The 23,666-nt window shown below is 47.4% G+C and overlaps 1 protein-coding gene across 1 annotated transcript in view; it reads right to left on the bottom strand.

Annotated features, from left to right (window-relative positions):
* The window catches only part of MME (membrane metalloendopeptidase), a 32,463-nt gene extending 9,561 nt beyond the window's left edge, over positions 1 to 22,902 (bottom strand). Inside the window, exons 1-17 of the mRNA XM_074547569.1 lie at positions 22,312 to 22,902; positions 18,842 to 19,011; positions 17,446 to 17,481; positions 14,549 to 14,710; positions 13,379 to 13,459; positions 12,599 to 12,694; positions 12,379 to 12,497; positions 11,626 to 11,691; positions 8,893 to 9,027; positions 7,478 to 7,579; positions 5,814 to 5,950; positions 5,637 to 5,730; positions 4,308 to 4,436; positions 2,750 to 2,848; positions 2,173 to 2,253; positions 1,748 to 1,851; positions 1,518 to 1,576 (exon numbers count right to left, since the gene is read on the bottom strand). Coding sequence (XP_074403670.1) covers positions 1,518 to 1,576; positions 1,748 to 1,851; positions 2,173 to 2,253; positions 2,750 to 2,848; positions 4,308 to 4,436; positions 5,637 to 5,730; positions 5,814 to 5,950; positions 7,478 to 7,579; positions 8,893 to 9,027; positions 11,626 to 11,691; positions 12,379 to 12,497; positions 12,599 to 12,694; positions 13,379 to 13,459; positions 14,549 to 14,710; positions 17,446 to 17,481; positions 18,842 to 19,001 — 1,660 coding nt within the window. The 5' untranslated portion in view covers positions 19,002 to 19,011; positions 22,312 to 22,902. The remainder of the gene's footprint in view (positions 1 to 1,517; positions 1,577 to 1,747; positions 1,852 to 2,172; positions 2,254 to 2,749; positions 2,849 to 4,307; positions 4,437 to 5,636; positions 5,731 to 5,813; positions 5,951 to 7,477; positions 7,580 to 8,892; positions 9,028 to 11,625; positions 11,692 to 12,378; positions 12,498 to 12,598; positions 12,695 to 13,378; positions 13,460 to 14,548; positions 14,711 to 17,445; positions 17,482 to 18,841; positions 19,012 to 22,311) is intronic.
* Between the last annotated feature and the right edge of the window lie 764 nt (positions 22,903 to 23,666).

The following is a 23,666-nucleotide window of genomic DNA, read 5'->3' on the forward strand; positions in this document are numbered from 1 at the left end:
TTATAAATTAAGAGTAATAAAATACTATAAAATATTCAGTTCCACTTAGTATCTTGAAGGCCTTTTCCTGTCTCCCTGCTGCCTCTGCAATATGAAGTTTTAATTCTCCCTGAGAAGGAGGTGGATGTAGCTCTACACAACTTAGACAGAAGGAATTGAGTGACAGTCCTCACACAGCAAAGGAAAGAAGATTGATATTTCTTGCATTTCAGTAAAAATCCAGTTCAGCTCTAGGGCTTTCTTTCAGGGCGAGAAAGAACCATGGGAAAGCCAGAAAATAACAAAGAGGTTAGAAATGAGCCAGTTGTGCGGTGTGTGCAGGCTGCTGCCACAGCAACCCCAGTGCAGGGCTGGTTTGCTGTGGGATGGATGCCCCAGTGTTCTATCTGTTATCAGGGAGCATGGATGGTATCAGCAGTGAGAGGAGCCACATCTGGAGCTGCTGCCACAGCAATCCCAGTGCAGTGCTAATTTACTGAGGAATAGATGTTCTATCTGTTATCAGAGAGCACAGAGGTATCAGCAGTGAGAGGAGCCACCTCTGGAGCTGCTGCCACAGCAATCCCAGTGCAGTGCTAATTTGCTGAGGAATAGATGTTCTATCTGTTATCAGGGAGCACAGATGGTGTCACCAGTGAGAGGAGCCACCTCTGGCTCCTCTAGCACAGCCCCAGTGCTGTTTTGCTGTGGGATGGATGTCCCACTGTTCTATCTGTTATCAGAGAGCACAGATGGTCTGAACTGCTGATGGAGCAGAGCAGGTCACACCTCACCCAGATGGAGCCACAGAGCTCCAGGTTCCCCACACCCCGTGCACAGAGCTGCTCTTCAGAGGGTTTTTTAAAGTCTACTTCTAATTCAGACATCACTCTAAAGATCAGACTGCTTTAATTATCCTGTGCATGCCATAGTTGAAGGATGAGGTAAGAATTTATGACTCACATTAACTGCCAGTCACCAGTTTCAGTCTTCCACATCATGATTCCTTTCCTACAAATTACTGAACAAAGCTAATTTAAACAAAGCCTTCTGGAAGTTTTTGTGTTAACTGTTCAGTCAAGAGCTAAATGCTCACATCAAGGAACAATCTTGTTTCATTTCTGTGCAGAGCCCTGCAGGACAAGGCTTTTCCATTTCCTTGGACTTGTTTCCAGGAGTTAGGGTGGATCACAGTACTCAGTGATGGCCTAGAAAGGACACTGCAGTCTGTGACACTCGGATGACTAAAATTCAAACACTCTTTGCAGAATGGACGTGACAGAAATGCTGAGATGCATAATTAATGTTGTGAAATGTTTCGTGACTCTGGGGAGCCTTGCAGCACTGTGCAGGGGGCTGGGATGGTTCACAAGCCTTGGGGCTCCATGTGGTTCTAATCCTCAGCCAGAATGGACAGGGCTTTGCGTTCCCATGGGTGGCGTTGGGCAGGCTGACATTAGGAATCTTTACACTCAAATTTGTTATTCATTTTAAAAGTTCATACATACATATATAAAAAATAAATAGGTAAACCTTACCTATCTGATTTCTACTTGCTGAGTAAAAAGCATTGACAACAGCAGCTCCACTTATCCACCTGGTAACACCAGAAAAATAAATGTTAGTATTTCAATTGTTAATAGCAACGTTAATGGAGTTAATAAGCCTAGAAACTGTGTAACAGAATCACAGAATATTTTAAGTTGCAAGGTACCTTCTCCTGTGAAAAGGGGATAAAAGACTAGACAGAATATTATTAAATACTTACTCCTCTTTGTCCACCTTTTCTCTAAGCTTTTTCAACCTTTTCTTCTGGGTAAATACTAAATTTTGGATAATGTTTTCAAAGTATTCTTCTTCTTTGTAGTTCAACTAAAAAGAAAGGGGGAAGAGGAGTTAGTGGCGGTGTTAAAGACACACAGATCAGGAAAATCTAGTCTTAAGCATGATGAGCTAAGCAACACATTTCTAAGAATATTTCTTGATCTACAATTAGAGCGCGGTTTGCAGAGCTCTGCTACACCACAGAGTTGATATTGTAGCTGGATCTGTGTTGGCAGCTGGGTACTTTTCCCAGAGCTCTTCATTCTCTCTTTGCAGACATATTTTGAGTGGAGTTCAGCAATTGTTGGTGTTGCCCTTAACCCTCTTCCTCTCTGAAAACCCTTTTCCCTGCCTGTTGTGCAAACTTACCTCCTGGTACTCACTGTTGAGCTTGTCATCATCTGTCACGATCTCATCCGGGTAACCAATCCTCTCTTTAATTGCTCTTGCCTAGGGACAAGGGAATTTGATATCCATAGCAAATCCAGCCATGTTTTAAATAATAAATTACATAAGAAAGGCAATATGGAAGCCACTGCAGAAACTGTAGGATGTTAATTATATATAGATTTTGTTTAAATTTTTCATTCACTGAAAGCACAAGTTTATGGGTTTTATGCTGTTCTGCCTAATAGCTGGTCAAATCACCAGAAATCATTCCTTCTCATTTTCAGTATTGTTTTCCTGTAGATATTCATTATCTAGCTCCTTAATCACTGATTTGCCTGAAAGGTCTTAATCTTGTATGCAGATTTTTTCCTATTTTGTGTGCATATCTCCAGAGGCCCTTCCCTTGGAATCCTAAACTGCTGTGCCTATATAAGCATAACGATAAATTTGTTGGTATCATAATATAGAAGTTACTGCTTATTTTTTGTCAGGACAAGCAATTGAAATAGCAATTTTTATAGAACTACACATTACCAATATTTCAGACAGAACTTACTTTTTGTTCTGCTCTCTTTTTGGTCTCTGCATCCATCCAGGAAAGTTCATCTAAGGTTTTTATAAAAACATCGCGTATATCTGCAATCATTTCTTCAACCTGGAAAAACACCAGAATGTTACAAACCTACAGAGTAAGAGGGTGGGCAATGCAGTTCAGCCATGCAGGGTTACCAAAACCTGATAGACACTGCCCTGCTGGATGTTGTGCATCTGAGGGAATCATTGTGTTTGTGCCAAACCCAAAAATGGGTGGTTTCACATCAGGATTCCAGTGGTGATTGCAGTCAGCTAGAGCTTCACTTCTGGAACTTTCTGTGTGGCTGGGGGTGAGCAGAGATCACCAACTGTTATTGGTTATTGGTAAATTATTATTATTAATTGGTAAATGGTTATTTATTTATTCAGTTGTGCCCAGCGGTGGCAGGGCATGAACGGTGCCACTCTCAGAGGGCAGCTCCTGGCATGTGGGGATGCTCCTGCACAGCTGCCCATGCACCTGGCCCAGCTGTGCACCTGCAAACCCCACATTTCACACTCTGCTCTGGGAAAAACCTGCAGCTTTAAACCTTTGGAATAACTGTTATTAGCATTTCAATAAAAACTCGAAAATCAAGCTCACCTTGATTAGGCTGTAATAGAACGTGCAACCAAAGCTGTGTCAGGAAGAGCATGGCTATAGGAATGTGCTGTTTGTTGATGGAGGGACAAAACTATTCTTTGTCTTTTTAAAAAGGAAACAAGCTTAGAAGTTTATTTCCTTGATTAGGTGAAAAAGCTACTTTATAGGCTTAAGGGACATCAAACTCAAAGATAGCTAATTGGACAGAAGCTAAAAAGTCTTGCTTAGGCAATTTACTAGAAAAAAGAAGAGAACAAAGAAACTAATTGCTTTTGTGAGGTGTTTTACTAGGAGCAAAAACCTCTTGCACTTGGCTTGGTTTTTTTTTTTGTTTGTTATTTTGCCTTTTATTAAACCTTTTCATTTCTAATACTGCAACAGAAGCTATCCTGCTGTTTTTGCACCTCCAAAGGTAGCTGAGCTATCTTAGGAGGGCAATAGACCTCCAAGGGCTTATGAGACCTGGCTCGAGGGGGCTGCTGTTACTCATGGTGGTGATGAAGGTACCTTCTCCTGTGAAAACTGGAAAAAAGACTAGACAGAGTACTGTTAAATACTCTAAAATGCTAAATACAGAGTATTGTTAAATACTTAGTGCCCCTGATGGAGCGCACTTGTGTCACTAGAGGACACGAAACAACACGAGTGCACACACCACTGTTCTCAAGGTGAGAAAAGACAAGTTTACATTCTGACTCTAACATTTATAGATTTCTAAAAGTGACAGTGGATTGGAGGGTGACAGTGCCACCTCTCCAGTGACACTGGACAAACCAGCAGTCTAACAAACTCCCTTCTTCCACAAAAGAACATGAAACAATAAGTTATTGACAGAAAGTGTGCGAGACAGCTCGTTACAAGAATGCCAACATCAGAAGGCTTGGAAAACCTTCAAGAATGGGGGTGACACCCTCAGGCTGAGGGGCGAGGGCCTCACCACGTGCTTGCTGTCCCCAGCAAAGGCCTCCTCCACGTAGAGCCGGCCCACGGCGTTCTCCATGTTCCCGTTGACGTAGTTGGCGCAGCGGCGCCACACGGCGCTCTCGGAGGTGGTGCCATAGAGCGCCTGCGGGACACACAGCAGGAAAACACAGGGATAAACGGGGCTGAACGGGGCTGAACGGGGCTGAACGGGGATAAATGGGGCTGAACGGGGATGAACAGGGATAAACGGGGCTGAACGGGGCTGAACGGGGCTGAACAGGGCTAACAGGGCTGAACGGGGATAAACGGGGCTGAACTGGGCTAAACGGGGCTGAACGGGGCTGAACGGGGATAAACGGGGCTGAACGGGGCTGAACGGGGCTGAACAGGGCTGAACGGGGCAAACGGGGCTGAACGGGGCTGAACGGGGCTGAACAGGGCTGAACGGGTCTGAACAGGGCAAAACAGCACTAAACAGGGCAAACAGGGGTAAACAGGGCTAAACAGGGTAAACAGGGCTAAACAGGGTAAACAGGGCAAACAGGAGACACACAGCAGGCAAACAGGGCTAAACAGGGCAAACAGGGCAAACAGGGCAAACAGGGCAAACAGGAGACACACAGCAGGCAAACAGGGCTAAACAGGGCAAACAGGGCAAACAGGGCAAACAGGAGACACACAGCAGGCAAACAGGGCTAAACAGGGCAAACAGGACAAACAGGACAAACAGGGCAAACAGGGCAAACAGGAGACACACAGCAGGCAAACAGGGCCTCCTCCACCTCCGTGCACACCCCCAGTCCATGCCCATGCAGGGCACTTAGCTGGACTCACTCTCTAACCAGGATCACCTTGAAAACTCTTACAGAGGAATAAGTTCTGCTGTGGGAATACAAAGAACTTCCATGCCCAGTTGCTGAAATTGCTCAGCATTTCCTTAAAAGCACTGAGCTGTCAGCAGGATCGAATGATTGGAAACCAAAATTGGGGCCATAATGTTTGCCTTGAATATATTCCCCTGGATGATGAGGAGTTTCTAACAAGTCAGTCAGAACTGTAATCCCGTGCAAATAAATGGGGCTGTTCTGATACCAAAATGGGGATTAATTTAGATTCAGAAAAACAAGAGACCAGGTACCAGAGCAGTGCTTTCAAATCCACTCAGCTATCAGGCATAAATCCCATAAATTATAGATACGCTCCAGCAGAGCAAACACATCTGGCTTTTGTGTGCAAAATCCAAAATACATTAAATATTTATATACTACACCTACATAAAAACCTATCTTTTGTGCCTCACAAAAGCCATCATTAGAAGTTAGGGAGAGGTGAATTTCTGCACCTTACGGAAAGCATTCCTCGTGTCCTTGTAGTCCCGGCTGAGGCTGTTGACAAGATCCATGACAAATCTCCAGGCCATGTAATTCTGAAGGTCTCTGTTTCACAAAACAACAATAAGCTGGTGATGTTCTGAGGCTTTTGAAGTTTTCTGGAAAGAAAATGCAAATACCACACCTACCTGGAAGAGTATTTTTCAAGAATAGACCTGAGCTTGAGCAGGTAGTCAGGGTCATAAACAATGACGTGTTCCGTGTTGTCAACGTTGATTTGCACAGTTGACATGATAGCATTTATGAATTCTGACCAGTTGAAGTCCTGGAAAATCAATATGCATTATGATATGGTTCCATCGTAAACAGTTTAAGTATGTTTGCATGACACAGCTGCTCTGCCTTTAGTTTCCCTAATATTTGCACTACTTATAAATGGGGTCATTGTAATAATAGCTGGCCTGTGATCATTTATAGCTCTAGAAATGTTGTTAACATTGGGGGGTTCTTGGCAGAAAGGGTAGAGAAATTGCTTTGATTTCAAACTAACACAATTTTTTAAAAGTTTCTGTTCTGCCTATTACTTTAAAAAGTGTTGATGATTGTTCCCTGCCCGTGTCTTTGGAAAGGTTTATTGGAGAGGTAATGTCTTCCATCAGACAAGTGGAAGCAGCTGAGGAGAGCAGATGAGCTTTCAGGAGCAGTCACTGCAGGTCTGGGAGAGAAGCAGCAAACTCCAGGCTAATCTTGGGAGCAATTGCTGTTCTATCCTTAGACACTGCAACACTACCAGCTCCCATCAAGTGTCTTTTGAGCATTTTGGAATAAATTTAAATTAGTGCTGATCTGCAGCACCCCCTAGGCACTAATAATAACCAGGGCAATGCCATTCTGTGACAGGAGTTGTTGTTTTCTGACAGGATGACTGTAATGGTAACCAACTACACCTGTGGGAGACGGTGAATTATGAAACCAATTAAACCAGGCAGGAGGGAACTGTCAGAGAATTAATAAAACTGCAGCGAATATGAACAAGTGCCAGGAATAACAGTGCTTCATGGCACCTCACTGGCCTCCCAAACCTCAATAAAAGTCATGAGGATAAAACCTGCCCGTGTTCAGTGCGACATCGTGTTCCTGGGGAGACAGAGCTGTGCTGGCAGAGCTTGGGCAGGTTCTCAGCTGCTCTCGGGGGCCGTGGGTTGAAGGCTGCCCTCACAAACAGCACGTGGCTCGGGGTGGGAGCAGAGCTGACCCATCCTGGGGTGACTGAATTGGGAGGGACGTGCAGAGCTGCCCCATTTCACGGCCCTGGCAGCCTGGGCTCCTTGCTGCCTGCCCTGCCAGCAGTAATTACAGAGGCAATGCTGGGCAAACTGGATTCTTGTTCTGAATCTGCAGTTCTGGATAAACAGAGTGGGGCTGGGTATTCACTCAGCATCCCTGAGGCAGCTGGGGGCTGCAGGTTGGACTCCAGTCCTGGCCATGAACCCATGGGGACAAGGAACAGGATCAGAGAATCACAGAGTGGTTTGGGTTGGGAGGGATCTGAAAGATCATCTATTTCCAACTCCCTGCCATGGGCAGAGACACCTCCCACTGGAAATGGTTTCTCCCTTTGTACTTTTCCATCTTTTTATGTTGAGGCCGATGGGAAGATGTGCCTTCAGGAGAAGCAGTGGGTACAGAATGTGCATACAGTTCAGTGTCATCAGAAGAGCAAGAAAGACTGTGCCCATCAGGGATCCTGTTCTATTGCAAATATGTCTTTAACAGAAAAAAATCCAGGCTTCATTGTTTAATCCCATCAGTGATAAATTAGAGGTTAAATACCAGGTTATGGATCACTCACCTTACCATTGATTACCAGTGAGAAGTTCTTTTGGAGTTGTGCCAAGGTCATTTTGTTGTACAGCAGAAGTGGGTCATTTCTGTCTTCAGATTTTGTTGTTGCCTGTCAGAGTGAATCAGGAGAGAATCACTGAGTGTACTGAGTGAGTTCCCAGGAGTTTTGGTTCTGCTCGGGGTGCACATCTGCCCTGTGTGCCTTTTGTGACCCACAGCCCCAGCTCACACAGCCCTGTGCTGCTCTGGGCACTGCTGAGTTCAACATCTGCATCCACAGCAGCAGATTTCACCCTTTTAAAGCGCTTTGAAAAATCAGTTGTGCCAAGCCTCCTTTTATCCTTCCCTTTTGCTTCCTCTTCCCTATTCTATTGTGCATTCAGTGGGGTTTTTTCTGTGTTTTTTAAACAAACTCCCAAGAGCACAATGCCAGCTCTCTTCAGTCACACTGAGGCTGATGCTGAGTTTTGGATGGAAGGTTAAAATCCCTTTTAGGCAGTGGCAGCTCCCCCAGCACCAGCTGGACCCCACCACAGCAGGGACAGTGCAGGCATGAGCTCCTCTCATCCTGCTCTTTAAAGCCTTTCTTCAATTAACTCCCTTTTTGATAATAATTGCCCATCTCTGATCCAAGCCCAGAGGTGTGTTTCTCATGAAAATGAAGGAAATCCAAGTCAGATGGGTTTAGTTTACGTAAATGGTTTTCCCAAGTATGAGACCTTACTATCAGTGTAACTTCAGAAATAGCTGAAGCTGTAAAATATGTATTCAGCCTGTTTCATGGTCATCCTCAGCTTCAGGTCCTGCTGCAATGGTTAATAATAATAAGCCATGGTTTGCTCATGAATGCCTTTGGTTTGCTCCATGAACATTCAAGCCTTCACTAGTCCTCCAAAGTCAAATTCATGATATTATTTTTCCTTTGTTCTTTTCTTTTAAGGGAGAACAGTGTTTGGTAAAAAATGCCCTTGGAACAATCAGCATTGTGGAGCAGCTTGTGCAGCACAAACATGACTTTGTGCTCACAGCAGGCCAAGGGCTGGGAATCTGCTGCTCTGGGATCCAAACAGCCCACAGGGAAACGGGACAAAGGGAGGAGAGGCCCCAGACATCTCCAAACCTCACGCTCTAAACCACATTAACCACATTAACCAGACCTCAATCTGTCTCTCTCTGCTCTTGCAGGCCTTCTGTGAGCAGGTCAGGATAAACATTTGGTTATTTGGAAAACAGCTGCCTCGAATACTTTCCCCTGCTCCTCCCAGGGCACAGCTGTTCCTTCAGGTGTGACAGGCTCTGAGCATTTCTGCTCCCACAGAACAGCAGCACAAGGAGGTTAACCACTCACTGCACTGTCAGCTCTCTCAGGCATTGTGGAAAAGGCCAGTTGTTTAAAGGATAGTTTAAAGAAGCTTTTCTTACATTGGCGATCTCTTTCTCCAGGTCCATAACTCTTCTCATTTGTGCAGAAATGTCGCTCTCATTGACAGGAAGATTTCTTTCTTGTCGGATTAGTTTAGCTACAGAAATCATGAAATCAACATAGGCAGAACATGCCTGCAGGAAAAAACAGGAGCAGTTTAAAGACAAAACTCTTCCAAGGAGAGCATACCTTGATTATCTTCAGGATTTCACCTTCATTTTTATGAGCTACAGTTCTCATTCCTTCTTTAAACAGGTCAATTTTCTCAGAAATACTGTTAGGTCACAACTAGAATTTAACTGTGAGCATTTCCTGATGGAGCACTGCTGGGTAACTGGAGCAGTGTTCAAAGCTGAACACTCCCAATGACTGCACTGTTTTCATTATTTAGAATGAGACATTTGTATGTCCATATTTAAACCATCACCCATGTTTTTTCTAGCTCACTTTAATTACAAGTTCCAAAAATACCATTTCCAAAGAGCTGTGTTCCCAGGAACATAAACCAAGGGAATTGGCTTTGTGGGAAAAGCTCTCCCAGAAGCTGTGAACCTCCCCCAGTGCTCCTTGGAACAGCCAGAACTCGCATTGCTGTATGCAGAGTTAGGTATACCACTGACAATTTACATGAAATCTAACATTAAAGAGTTCAGCAATGGTAAGAATATAAATACAGCAGAAAATTCTCTGAAATGCCACACAGCCAAATATCTTAAGGTGTCATTGTATTTTATGGAACCTCTGTTTTACTGTAATTCCATTATTATTTGTAATTCTAGTTCCTCATTGTTAAGTCACACTTATTTTTCTATCAGCAGAAATGCTGTTTTCAGTATTCCTTTTCAATGCAAATAAAAAAAACCAACAAACATGCATAGTGCTGGATCAGCTATCAAATAACAAATCTGTTTTATGCAATGTAACCTACCAGAGCTGTGATTAAAGCTAGGATTAATAAGGTGTGCATGTCATCAGCTTTACTGATAGGAGTATTTTGGTACATTTAGCTCCTGAGGCAGGGGACACACCTGTTTAATGAGAGCTGCAGGTGAGCAGCCATTCCCTGTGCCCTGCTGGGCACCCTCCCTGCCAGGCTGTGCCCACCAGGCTGTGCCCACCTGGCTGTGCCCACCTGGGGCTGTGCCCACTGGGGCTGTGCCCACCAGGCTGTGCCCACCGGGGCTGCCTGCAGGGACAGGGACAGGCACAGGGACAGGCACAGGGACAGGGCTCAGCAGCCCAAAGGGCTCAACTCCCAGTGCCAGTTCCAAGCAGGAGAGATCATTTCAGAAATAAAAAAGCCCATGAAACCACTGACAGCTACAAGTCACAAAAGACAGCGCATACCAGCACTGTAAAAGCCACCATGAAATTCAATATAGCTATTACCTCAAAGTTAACAGAGGTTTTTAGGTACCAATGACTTTCTTTTTCTGCTAGGTGCAGCTCTGAAGTCAGACAGCAGAGAACTAAGTCAGCTAATTTCATCTGGACTGTATAAATAGTGTCAGCAATTCCAGTGGAAGCCTAAGACATGGGAATCACTCCAGTGTGAGCAGAGCCATCCTGTACCTTACAGGAGTAAAAGACTTTACAATTATCTTGTTGGCAGGTTCCAGCTGTGGCTGTGGGGTGGGCAGTGCTGCTGGGGACAGAGCCCTGGAAGGAGGCAGAGATGGGTTTGCTGTGGGCAGCTCCTGCAGAGCCAGGAGCAGGAGAGAGGGGCTGGCAGGGAACAGCTCTGGCATGCAGCAGGGACACTGGGACACTGGGAGCCTGCTGCCAGTGATAATGCTGTTTTCCAACTGTGTTTATTTCCTGCTCTCCTTTCCAGCAGTGCCCAGCTGATACTCAGGTAGGTCAGAGGACAGGAATTGTCCCTCAGTGCTGCAGTTAACACTCACATGGAAGGCACAGAGTGTGCAATGTGAGTCAGCTCCTAAAGGCCATCTCACATGGACCTGGCAGTTCAGATGGCAATGATTGTCTTAATGAGCATGTGATCTGTAATTAAATGTAATCACCATTAACTGTTGGCACATCAGCAAAATACCTCCAAAGCCCAAATGGCCTGCACACTTTCTCACTGCTTCTGCATTTAATTACAGAGAAGGAATGTGGTTAATTAAAGGTCACTGTGGTAGCAGTTTCAGCTCCATGACTTCAGCACAGACACCCTTCAGCTCTCAAGGACTTAGAGCACATCCAAGATTAGCAACAGGGATACAGTGTCAGTGCTAACAGGTTAATGAGACCCGCACAAGTAATGAGCAAACAAGAATTAAAGGAGACCATGTAGGGTTTCAGGTCTCTGAGCCATTTCTGGGCTATCACATCCTTCTGCTGCTGTGTTTGTGCTCAGCATTTGCTGCAGGAGACTGTGATCTTTTCAGATCTTTCATGCAGCAAAGTGTTGTCTCTCTGGTTCTGAATGTTCTGTGTTTCTTCCCAAGCCTATTCCTGCTAGAAGTTCACCTGCAGCATTTGCCAGTGGGTCACAGCTCAGAGGTGACCTCCTTTCTGCACTGCCACAACAGGGCTGACCATGGCCACTCGTGTTCTGCCTAAATACAGCCCTGACACTCAGGGGACAGCTCTTGATCCAGCTGCGAGGCTCTGTAAGAAAGCTAAATTATTTTCTGTTTATCTCCTTCCAAAAGGTCTCCGAAAGCCGAGGAGCTGCCTGGAAAACGCAGGCTGCAGCAGGAGCACTGTCCCTGTGTGAGCCTCACCTCTTGGTATGCACCCGAGCACTCGTAGTAGTCCCTGGAGGGCAGCCCCAGCCCCGGCTGGTCGATCTGTAAAGGCAGAGGGAAACAGAGAAACGCTTAGGGGAGATGGCAGAGCCCTGCACTGCTCCTTGGGAGCTGCAGGTGCTGAGGCTCCACTGGACAGATTATGTTCTGGCCACAGGGGCGTTCCTCTCTCCCCCTGTTGCCCACCTTTTTAATTGCCCACCTTTAACTATTTTCGTTCTCATTAAACTTTTTGGTTTTCTTTCCAATCTTTTTCCTCTCCCGTTGCTGAGCAGTGCAAGGCAGTGGCAGCCAGTGCTCAAACAGGTGACCCACAGGTGACAGAAGAGCCCAGAGAACAGCTGGGCAGCTCCTGCATCCCTGAACTCCTGCACAGGAGGCTCCATCCACCCCTGAGAGGAGGGAACGGCCCTTGCTGCTCTCATGCTCCATCCCAGCAGTCAGCAGCTCCTGCCCTGCTGACGTTCAGGTTTCAGAGATGACCTTTCTGTCTCTGCCACTCCTGTCTCCCCGGCAGTGACAGTGTGTGAGCACTCAGAACAGAGCTGTCAGCTCAGGGAACTGTGGAACCCACAGTCTCAGCTGAAAACCACACTAACTCACAAATTCATCTACAAAGTGCTCAGGTCAAATCCATATCACTGATGTTCCTCCTTGCCAACATTTATGTCTGTGCTTTCAGTTATTTGCTGCACTTTTGTGATCAACAAGGCACCCAGGCAGACTTACATGAATGATATGTGCTGTGGAATTTTTGTCGTCCGTGCCAACAAAAAAATTAATAAGGACTTTTTTTCCATATCTGGAGTTGAGCTGTGCAATAGCTGTCTCAGCTGTCCAAGCAGTACCTAAGCAAATGGAAGGTATAGTCAATCTCTATTTTTAGTAAGCGATAAATTAAATAATTCAGGTATTTTAACTAAAAGGAAGTAAGCACAGGTTATCTCACCATAGGAATCATCCCAGTTAGTTGTTGCTACAGGCCACTCAGACACATTTGGCAATAAACTGATTAGAGGACTTCCACCTCGGAGATCGATGGCAGCTTTTGGAAAAAATAAAATGAGTTACCATGACATTTTAAACCCCACAAATGTTATGTATTATAACATATATTATAATGAGTTCAGAAAAGTGAAGCTGAGAACAGTTTCCCCCATCACCACAGCAGCAGTTTGCTCTGATGTATGACTGTGCTTTAACATTTAATATAAAAATGTTCCTGTCACAAACAGCATATGCAGATCCTTGAGACCATGACATTGAAGTACCATCTTTCTTCTTCTCTCTCTGCAGATAGCTTGAAATTAGTTTTGAAAAGTATTCACACTATTACAGAAATGATAAAAATATGGTTTAGGAAGCCCTGCAAACTTTTACTGCTCTTTGTTCTAGTGGCAGAGCCTGGTGTGCCAGGCAGCCTTCACCTCATCCCTGCTAGTTTCTACAAAAGAAGTTAATTCCCATTTAACTGAAAGGAGTTTATATATCTGCAGCAAGTTAGTAACTGAAGAGTTACCTAAAATACTTAAGGTAGTAAAGCAGGAGGTACAATACCAGTGTTACTGCTGACATTCTGACTGGGCTCTATAGAATAGACACATTTCAGTTTTCACACAGGATATCATCTGAGAAAGGATGCACAGAACAGGACACAGGCACAGCTGCCTGGGGCACCCTCTGTGTGCTGCTGGGGTGTCTGCAGGCCATGGCCTCAGGGGACACTTACTTTCATTTATGCAGGACCTGTAGAGGGTTTTGGCCTTCTGCACTGCTGGGATATCGTTGGTGCTGGGGGTGTCGAGGACATCTGGAACATACACAGAGAGTCATGGTCATTCCTGCTCTGTGCTGGTCATTGCTGCTCTGTCACAGTCACTCCTGCTCTGTCATGGTCATTGCTGCTCTGCCTGTGGTCACTGCTGCTCTGTGCTGGTCACTCCTGCTCTGTCATGGTCACTCCTGCTCTGTCATTGTCACTCCTGCTCTGTCATGGTCATTCCTGCTCTGTGCTGGTCATTGCTGCTCTGCCATGGTCATTGGTGCTCTGTGCTGGTCACTCCTGCTCTCTCATGGTCACTCTGCTCAGTGCTGGCAGGCTCTGGGGAGCAGGGCTGTGCCAGGAGAGCTCTGTGCCCAGCCCAGGGAGGCTCTGCCCTTCAGCAGAGGGGAAAGCTCTGCAGGTGAAGGGCCCTGCAGGGGCTGCAGTCTGTGCTGATGGAACAGAGCCAGGACACAACTCTGTAGGGTCCCTGGGGGAAATACAAACGCTCTGACTCCTCAGGGACAGGTTTTAAACAACCAGGCTATTGTGAGAAGACACAGCTGGCAAAACCAGGAGATAGGCAAAGTAAAAAAAAAAGGATATTTAGCCTGGAGAGAATGGGCTGGAGAGTGTTACATGAGTACAGACTGCCTTCTTGGACTCTGTTATTCTCACCTGAGAAAAGGGATGGTGAAGAATGTGATACTGTTGATATGGCAGATAGGGAAATAGCTTCCCTGCTCTTTGGGCTGTGTGATGGAACACAGATAGGCAGGGCATGGGCTGCCAGGGAGCAGCTTGCAGCATTTCAGCTGATGTGCACACAGACAGAGCTCTCCCTCCTCCTCTTCCTCCTCCTGCCAGGTGCTGCACTGGGCAGGCTCAGGGTGGGGACTGCAGCTGCTCTGACCTGCAGATAGCAGCAAGGGCAGGTCTGCCCAGCCCTGCTCCAGTGCCACACACAGCAGCACACTCCCAGAGCCCCCAAACACTTTGGGGCACATTTGTCCTGAACCAAACACAAAAAACCTGAAATATCTGGCAGTATTTTAAGCTTTGCTAGAAAACCACAACTTCTCGGGATAACACGGAAGGCAAAGCAGAAACTTTATTTAGTCCCCAAACTGCACTGACCTTTCAGAACAACTTCCAGCTCGTCTCTCAAAATGTCAAAGTTGCTATAACGGGAGCTGGTCTCGGGGATGACGTTCCTCTTGAGCCACCCTCCGCACGCGTACTGGTAGAAGTCCTGGCAGGGCCTGGCGCTGGGGTCCATGTTCTCCAGGATCCTGGCAGCTGCAGCACACAGACACACTTTGCACACGCTTTGCACACGCTTTGCACACACTCCTTGTCTCTCAGGAGGGAGGGCACAAATGTCCTCAGTCTAGAACAGGCCCGAGCGTACTGGGATGTTCTAGAGCAAACCGAGTTCTCAGCGGTGAACAAGGAATTGCTATTCCTGTGCTGACCACGCTTCCACACTCTCCAGTTGGCTGTGTTTACTGATAGTGTACTGGCAGATGTTCCTGCTCCCTGTGAGGGGTCACTCAGTTCTGAATAAAATGTAGGATGTTTCATTTACCCTTCATTTACCCTTCACTTAGCCTTCTTTGTACTGAAACGTGGTGAAAAGGGACATTAAAAGCACAAGGCATAGCAGAGGTTAACTATCCACTGTGATGTAATTTTGGTAATTAAGTATGATTTAGACTCAACTCAATCCTGTCTATTTCAACCAAATACCGATTTTGTTGGACTATTTCAGTTCTTGTCAGGAAAGGTTTTTCTGTTAAAGCCTTCTGGAAGCTACACTCATTACTATAGCTGCTCCCCATTTTTCTCTAGAGCTGATACTGCCTCTTGCTATCCCTGTGACTCCCCTGTCCAAGACTGGCCGGTCACTGACCAGTCGTGACAGGGATTCTCAGTGAAATCCAATTCCTTGGTGACAGCTTCCCAGCTGCTGCCCATAAACCCCTGGGCTTCTCCCTGTGCCTATTCCTATTCCACCCAGACTGCTTCTACCACCAGTGTGCCAGAACAGAGTCTGTCACAGACAAGAGAGATCTGGGGAGTCAGGCAGGAGCTAGGGATACCTCTGAATTTCCCAGGATACTGAATATTCTTCCCATTTTTCTGACATTATTTTTAGTAAATTATGAGGCTTGTGATTTCAAGTGTTCATTCCTGCACATGGGCAAGTCAAATATTTATAGTTATTTTTCCAGTGCTTTCAATATTTTCCATGTCTCTTGTGCTGGTGGAAATGGAGAGACAGTCTGTGCTGTTTGTGTTGGTTTGCCTGCCCCCATTTTCCTGCTGGCTCAGGAGTGTCACATCCTAGGCCAACACCTGATGATTTTACAGTGTTCCAGCACCTGCAAGATGGAAATAGCCATGGACAGGTGCATTTGCAACCTCAGACTGCTTCTGTAGCACAAAACCCACTGTGGAAATAGATGCAAAGCCTGCTAGTGATGGTTTCCCTGCTGAAGTCGACGGCTTCAGAGTGACTTTGATTTGAAGGGACACAGGATCATGCCAACAGCCAGGGACTGGGAAATTCAGTCATGTTTTCACTAACTGTGACGCTTGCTGCAGCCCCAAGTGCTCTGGGATTGTGGAAGCCCTGGCGCTGGTTTCTGTCCTTTTGCCCTGTTTCAGTTAGGGGAAGGGGAGTGCTTTGGATGCTGCAGTTTATTCCTGTCCTAGCTCCACCTGTCTGCTGTGGAAGAGGAAGGCTGTAACCATCCCTACCATCTCCTGTTCTAGGGTGTCCCTCTGATCTCTCTGCAGGCTGGGCAGCACCTGAAGGGCATCCCTGTGCCCTGGGTGCCCTTGGCACGTGTCAGTCCAGCAGCACAGACCTTCCCAGCCAGGCTGGACACCCAGCCCTGCCAAACACCGACAGCAGGACAGAAACACCTCCTGACACCAAGAAAATACAGCCCTTATCCACTGACTTGTCCTTTGGGAAAAACCTCACAACAGAAGCCAGGAGAAATCCAGGTCTTGCTTAAATCTAATCATTAACAGTGTAATATCAAACCTGGCTTGAACTGTGCAGTCGGGTTGCTGTGCTTGGAGTGAGCACCTGGGTAATCCAATGTGCCACAGAAATAATCATCTCCCATCGCTCTCCTGCTCCAAGGTCCAGCCCAGCCAATATCAGCTATCCAATTTTAGCAGAACCTAAAGCCTAAACCCTGCAAAAGCACCGGGAAGGGCTCAGCTGTGGGCACTGTGGTGTTTCATTTAGGGCTGCATGTGAAGCACATACAGTGAGTATGACATGCAGAACACACTCCTCAAGAGTGCTGCTTGCACACCTGAGCCCCCAGATAACCATTCATTATTTGGCTGATACCACGGATATATTATAACAAATTATGTTTAATTATGAATTAGTTATATATTATAATTGATTATGTTACGAATATTTTATTATTTTATCTCTGATCCAGGTGAATTTATACCTATGCAAATACAGGTAATACGCAGTGCACTCTTGATCAGTGCTCAGTGCTGCTGTGACACACCAGTGCTGGGCTTTGTTCCTACTGTCACTTGTTTACTCTGGCACCAAGAATGTAGAGCTTCATATCAATTACTAGTAATGATTAATCTTACTGTAGTGCTCCTGATTGCCAGTTGTTGCTTTAATAGCTTACAAATAAAGAAATATGAGCTGGCAAAGCAGCCAGTGACCTGGGGAGGATTCAGGAGCAAAACAATATGCTTACCTAGGTAAGAAACAGAGACTTAAAAAAACTGAGACCAAAATCCCTGTTCCATCAGGCTGTGTGCCTGAGCTCAGGGAAGTCATCAGAGTGTGTCAGCTTATCCAAAAAATGCTCAAATGTACACAAGTTTACTTTTGCAGAACTATGCTAAGGAAATCATGTGGGGTAACAGACCCACGCTTCCCTGTGCCACACTTTTCTGCAGTTAGATGGGAGAATTCTGTGGTAGCAACTTTGTTTTAAACTACATAAATTAATTTAAAACATATGTATTTTCATTCTTACCTGATTTGATACAGTCTGGTGTCTTGCAAATGCCATCTAAAAGAGAATACATAAGTCATATTCTTAATTATTTACTGAATTATTTACTTAACTATTTACTCAATGTCAATATAATAAAATCTACTGTAGATATTTCCATTGACAGTCAACTTAATGGCACTGTACAGTAAGATAATATGAATGGACACCTTACAGTCAGTAAGGGAATATTTATAGGATCAGGCTCTAAAAATACCGTCATCTTCAACCCTTTAGGGTCATTCAGTGCTAGTCACTCATCATGTGGAATTTTTGTAGTCATCAGAGGAAAATGACCCATCAATTGGAGGTGGGCAAAATACTATTTTTATAACAGAGAAGCAATTTAGAGAAAAATAGCTCAAGGACTGGAGAGAATGACAAAGCCAGTTTGGATTTAGCAATACTTCACAATGACAAAAGGATTTTCAAGGAATTATATGAAAATTCTGAGACATTCACTCTGAAGTATTCTGAAAAAAATACAGGATTCAGGAAAATTAAAATATTTCCTTTTGAGACTTTGAAAATAAAACTTTCTTTTTTTCCCCATAATGGTATTTTTCCAGTCCATAATTGAACTATACTTCAATAAAAAGCTTAAGCACAACTATTAAGTACTTCAAAATTTATAAAGAAACACTTAATTCCAATATAAGGAAAAATTCTAGTTTGACCCTAGATGGAAATTTTAGCTTCTCTGTATTATCTTTTCCAAAACTTTCCAATGTATTTCCCCCTGAATGAAATTATTTTGCTCTGGCTACTGAAGCACAAAGCCTCTCAGGATGACTACACTCACTGAGAGTCCTTGCTGCAACAGCCTGAAAAAGGAAAAACAGGAACACAAAGGGAGCCCTGGAGTTTGGTTCTCTTCAGCAATGTTGTTCTTTGTTGGGATCGTTGCTTACTGAAGCATTAATTACAAACAGAAGTATTCCTCAGTCAGAACCAGCAGATGGTTTGTGTTTACCATAACTTTGCAGGAACAAACGAATCTACCGAGTCCCAGTTGGAAAGAGGCGGTTTCGGAGTTTTTCCAGCAACAAGCCATGTATGGCAGCTTTGCATTTCAGCCAGCATTCCATACCTTCCCCTGCCTGTACCTGTGCTGCCAGGTATGGCAGCTTTACATTTCATCCATCCAAACCTTCCCCCTGCCTGCACCTGTGCTCCCAGGCACAGCAGCTTCACATTTCATCCATCCAAACCTTCCCCCTGCCTGTACCTGTGCTCCCAGGCACGGCAGCTTCACATTTCATCCATCCCAACCTTTCCCTTGCCTGCACCTGTGCTCCCAGGCACAGCAGCTTCACATTTCATCCATCCCAGCCCCATTTCCCCCTGCCTGCTCCCATGTACAGCCCCGTGCACTCACCGTCGTACGTGGCGTACAGGACGATCATGGTGACGGCCACGATGGCCAGCAGCAGCACCACCACAGCCAGCCCTATTTCCAGGCCACTCCATCCCAGCTTCTTCTTTGGTTTTGGAGTATTCATTTCAGTTATATCCATCTGGCTTTCTGACTTGCCCATAACCCAGTGTCTGCAATAGAAAAGGCAATATTCACTGAGCGCTTACCCTGAGTCACAGGCTCGAAACCAGCTCCTCAACTGCACACAACAAAGGTGTTTTCTAGGTGAGTTTTCCTGTTGTTTGTAATACCACAGGGCTGTCAGTCAGGAAGTGAAGAATCCTGCCCTCTGCCAGGCCCGTGCACACTCACACACACACACTCACACTCACTCACACACACTCACACTCACGTACCACGCACTTTGTGTCATGGATGGAGAGCAGAAGAGTGGAGTTCCTTCACGTGGAGGAGCTTCCTTCACACCGCACAGAAAAGGAAGGCCAGTGAACCAAAACCTATTTTTAAAATGTACCCGTGGGGTTTAATCTTGTGTGAAGGTACAGGAGTTCACAAGCAGTAAAAAGCAAGTCTCTTTGCTTGAATAAAAATTAACTTAACCTGCCAATTACTTATCTAATGCCAAAGGTCAAAATATGCCATTGTGCTTCGCTGTCACTTCTAAAATATTATGTAAGCAGTTCTTGACTACAGCTTTACAGCTGGCTCTAAAAATAGAAAAAAAAACTCAGGCTGTGCTGGGAGCCTGTCAGACTCACGCTGAAGACAGTGAGTGTTCACAGCAATTTTTAAGGAGCTGCGAGCAGCCTGTCTGCGGAGGTTAGAGCGCGGCACTCGCAGTCACGCAACGCCGCCGGCACAGCTCACGCTCCCTCGTGCAGCCCCTGCAGCAGCTCTGGAGATTCTCCTGCTCTTCAGAGGGACCTGGGCCACCTTTGCAGGGCTCTGCTGGCAGCTCTGGGCCCTCCCTTCACCTGCTCCCACTCATCCAGGGCCAGACCTTCCTCCACCAGCTGGGATTCCAATCCCTACACACACAGCGATGCATTTCTCAGTATTTCACAATGAGATCCCTGCCAGCATTTCCTGGGGCTCTTTACATCCACAGGCAGTACACACCCTTTCCATTCAATGGGAAAAAATATGGGAATTTCACTGGGATAAATAATGGGAACACTACATTCAGCAGACCCCTCACACAAAGGTCAGCCTTCCTTACACCCCCTCCCCATAAGTCAGTGAGGGACCCTTCCCAGGCTATGCATCCAGCCAAGTCTAAGACTCAGAACTTCATTATTTTAAACCGGCTTAGCCGTATTATTGCTGCCTTGTGTTCATCCCAACTCAAACTCTCCTCAAACTGCTGCAGTCTCTCAGATCTCCAGTCTTTGCTTTTCCACTGGACTCCTGCCTGGTTATTTTCCTTAGTTTTCTGCCCGATTCACATTCCTTAGTTTCCAATAATCTCTTCCTTCCTCCGATGTCCCCCTCCCCTAGAATGAGGCTCCTCTGCTGCAGAAACAGGTCCCTAAAGTGTATGTTTATTAATAAACTAAAGATGGCAAATATCCCACAGATGTAAGTAAGAGAGGCTTCTACAGATGTAAGTAAGAGAGATTTCATGTTCCATGGGTTTACCAACACCTATCTTGGTGGCTCACTGGACATTCTCACACTGTTCCTCTACATAAACGAGAGCACATTTTATTTCTGTGTGTCTCATCTGCCCTTCTGTCCCTGCTCCTGGGACATGAAGCTGCAGGAGGTGGCTGGCAGTGCCAGACTGCAGCTCTTCCATGGCTCAGGAGGATGAATCCTGAGGTCTGCCCAGCCTCTGTCTTTCTGCACTACAGGGACCAGCACAACTACTTTCACGTGCCTCATCAGCTGCTGTTTTTCTCTGAAGAACAGGATTTTTGGTCAAATGAGCCAGTGGTCTCTGAGGCACAGGACTGAAATCCCACTGAAACGTGCAAGGAGTGAGAAAACTGCCCTCCATTAACTATGGGCTAGAAGTTCATAGGTAATAAAAAAGCAAATTAACCATTATCCCCTTCCCACTTTCAGTCATATTAAGCAGCAAAAGAGAAGTTATTTATACAGACTAAATAGTGCCGAGTCTCCGGAATGCTCTGAGCACTCGGAGCCTCACCGGAGCAATGATGCTTATCTCCTGACTCTGGCGGTGACTTTGAGCGCTGAAAATACAGTTCCTTAGAGCAGCAGGAAACACTGCACCTTTCATGTGTAAATATGTTCTTTGCAGTCATCTACGTTTTCCAAGCGAGCTAATCTTTCTGTTCCTGCAGGAGAGAGCTCCTCGCGTCTAAAGGCACCTAATTTTTACTTCTAGTTATTTGGAGAGTTGAATCCATTTGCATTAACGACCACCAGGTAGAAGCTGCTTTATGTGCTACTGCAAGCACAGCGAAACCGTAGGAATAATTTAAGCAGATGCAAGCCTCGGTATTCTGGTTTTCTTACACTTCTCTGGTGCTTTTGTGATCCCCTCTGCTCTGCCTGCTAAAGCTTAGACACCACAGAGAGCTGAAGATGTTTCTAGTGATGCTCATCTAGATGGCACAAGGAGTTAAAGAATGCATTAGCTTTTGGTTTTGGGATGGGTTAGTTAAAATCGATTTGTGGCTTACTTGGTTCCCAACGTCGCCTCCACAGAAAATGCAGCACATGAGGGGAATACTTCACTGTGTTTTCATTAACTTGTGCAGCCTGCCCCGTGCCAGCCGGGCAGTGCCAGGGGGCATCGCCGGGCAGCCTGCGGGGGCTGCTGCTCTTGCGCCGCACGGAGCCCGGCACAGCCCTGGAGCCGGGCAGAGCCCCGGAGCAGGGAACAACCCGGGAGCCGGGCACATCCTCGGAGCCGAGCACAGCCCTGGAGCCAGACACAGCTCCGGAGCAAGGAACAACCCGGGAGCAGGGAACAACCTCGGAGCCGGGCAGAGCCCTGGAGTCCGGCACATCCCCGGAGCTCTGCACATCTCCGGATCCCTGCACATCCCAGGAGCTCTACACATTCCCGGAGCTCTGCGCATCCCCAGAGCCCGGCACAGCCCGCATCTCGGCACAGCCCAGGAGCCGGGCACAGTCCGGATCCCAGCACAGCCCCGTAACCCCGCACATCCCCGGAGCTCTGCACACTCCCAGAGCCCTCGGAGCGCGGCTCCGGCCCCCGGGGAGGCGCCTAAGGCCGGGCCGGGCCGCCCTGGGCGGGGAGGGCGCTCGGCGGTGCCGCAGCCGCTGCCCGGGCCGGTCCCGGCCCGCCGAGGGTGGCTCGGGGCGCTGCTCCCGGCGTGCGACCCCCGGCCGAGCCCGGCCCCAGCCCCAGCCCCAGCGTCCCGGCTCGGGGAGCGCCGCTGCCGGCTGCTAGCTCCCAGTTTGCGGAGCCCCGTCCGTCCGTCCGTCCGTGCGTGCCGCCCCGCTCCCGCAGCCCCGTCCCGCACTCAACTCACCCGCTGCTGCTCGCAGGGCTCCGGCCGCGGGGCCGCCTCGCACATCCCCGGGCGGCGCCGGGCGGAGGCGGCGGGGACGGCCCGAGCCGGCGGGTCCGCGCCCGCGGGGCCCGCGGGGAGGCGGCGCCGGCTGCGGCTGGGGCTGGGGCTGGGGCTGGGGCTGGGGCTGGGTCTCAGGCTCGGGCTGGGGCTGGGGTTGGGGCTGGGGCTGGATCTCAGGCTCGGGCCGGGGCTCAGGCTCGGGCTGGGGCTCCAGTTCAGGCTGGCGGGGCTGTGCCGGGCAGCGGCCGGCGGCGCTCAGCGCCCGCGGGCAGCGGCGGCGCCGCGGGGCTCCCGCACGGCCGGGACATCCGAGCCCGGCGCTCCCGCTGCCCGCCGATCAAAGCAGCCCTTGTCCGCCGGCCGCCGGGCCAGCAGTTCTCCGGCTGACCTGAAGGCTCCTTCCTCCCGGCGATCATCACAGCGCGATGGGGCAGGGAACAAACAAACACCGCCCGCCCCCGAGGCGCGCCGCGCTCCTGCCCGGGCAGAGCGGGGATGGAGCGGCCCCGCACCTGCCCGCGCCCCGCTCCCCCGGGCGGCTCGGGAAAAGGAGGGGATGTGAGGGGAAGGGGAGCGGCTCCATGTCTGCGCCTCCGTGCCTGCTTCGTGCACACTCATCGCCTTTGTCAAATTAATGCAGCCGCAGACGCTCTGCAAGATCTTGCATCCTCATTCACGACTCATTCTCCCTCCTTGGGAGGGAGATAGCGGTGATTTTTTGCACGGACAGGCAGCTCTGAGCGCTGTGAAAAGATTTCTCTGCCACCGGTATTTGTTTCATTCTTACAAAGTTTCATCTGCATTAAGTTTCATTTTTACTAAGAGACTGACAAACATCAGCAGCAGCAATATGAATTGCAGTCATTCCTCTCATTCAAACCAGACACCACACTGCTTTCTGCTGCGTTCCTTTAGAGGTTTATTACCTCTGAGGCAGACATGGCAGGAATTTCTGAAATCTTTTATTACCGGCTACACACACTAAAATGTCTGCGGCTTGAGAGCGGTAACTTCTGCCAAGAAAGGTGGAAACTGAATCCCCGTTTCTTTGTGGGACTGCCCAGTGAGTGATCTGCAGGGCAGATGCAGTGAAGAGGGGAAGATGAGAATTAGCTGTACAGATCAAGCACTTTTGCAAAATGAACTTCCAAAGAAGGAGGTTTTAGTTATCACAGAAGCAATAGAAGTGTCAAAAATGGGCAAGAAAAAAACTTCAAAAGATCTAGAGAACAAAAATACTGCATCTTCTTACAGAGAGGAGTGGGAGAAATACTGATTATATCCTTTCCAGCATCAGTGTTCAAATTATTATA

This window comes from Zonotrichia albicollis, chromosome 9, assembly GCF_047830755.1.
Source record: "Zonotrichia albicollis isolate bZonAlb1 chromosome 9, bZonAlb1.hap1, whole genome shotgun sequence".
NCBI classification, from domain to species: Eukaryota; Metazoa; Chordata; class Aves; order Passeriformes; family Passerellidae; genus Zonotrichia; species Zonotrichia albicollis.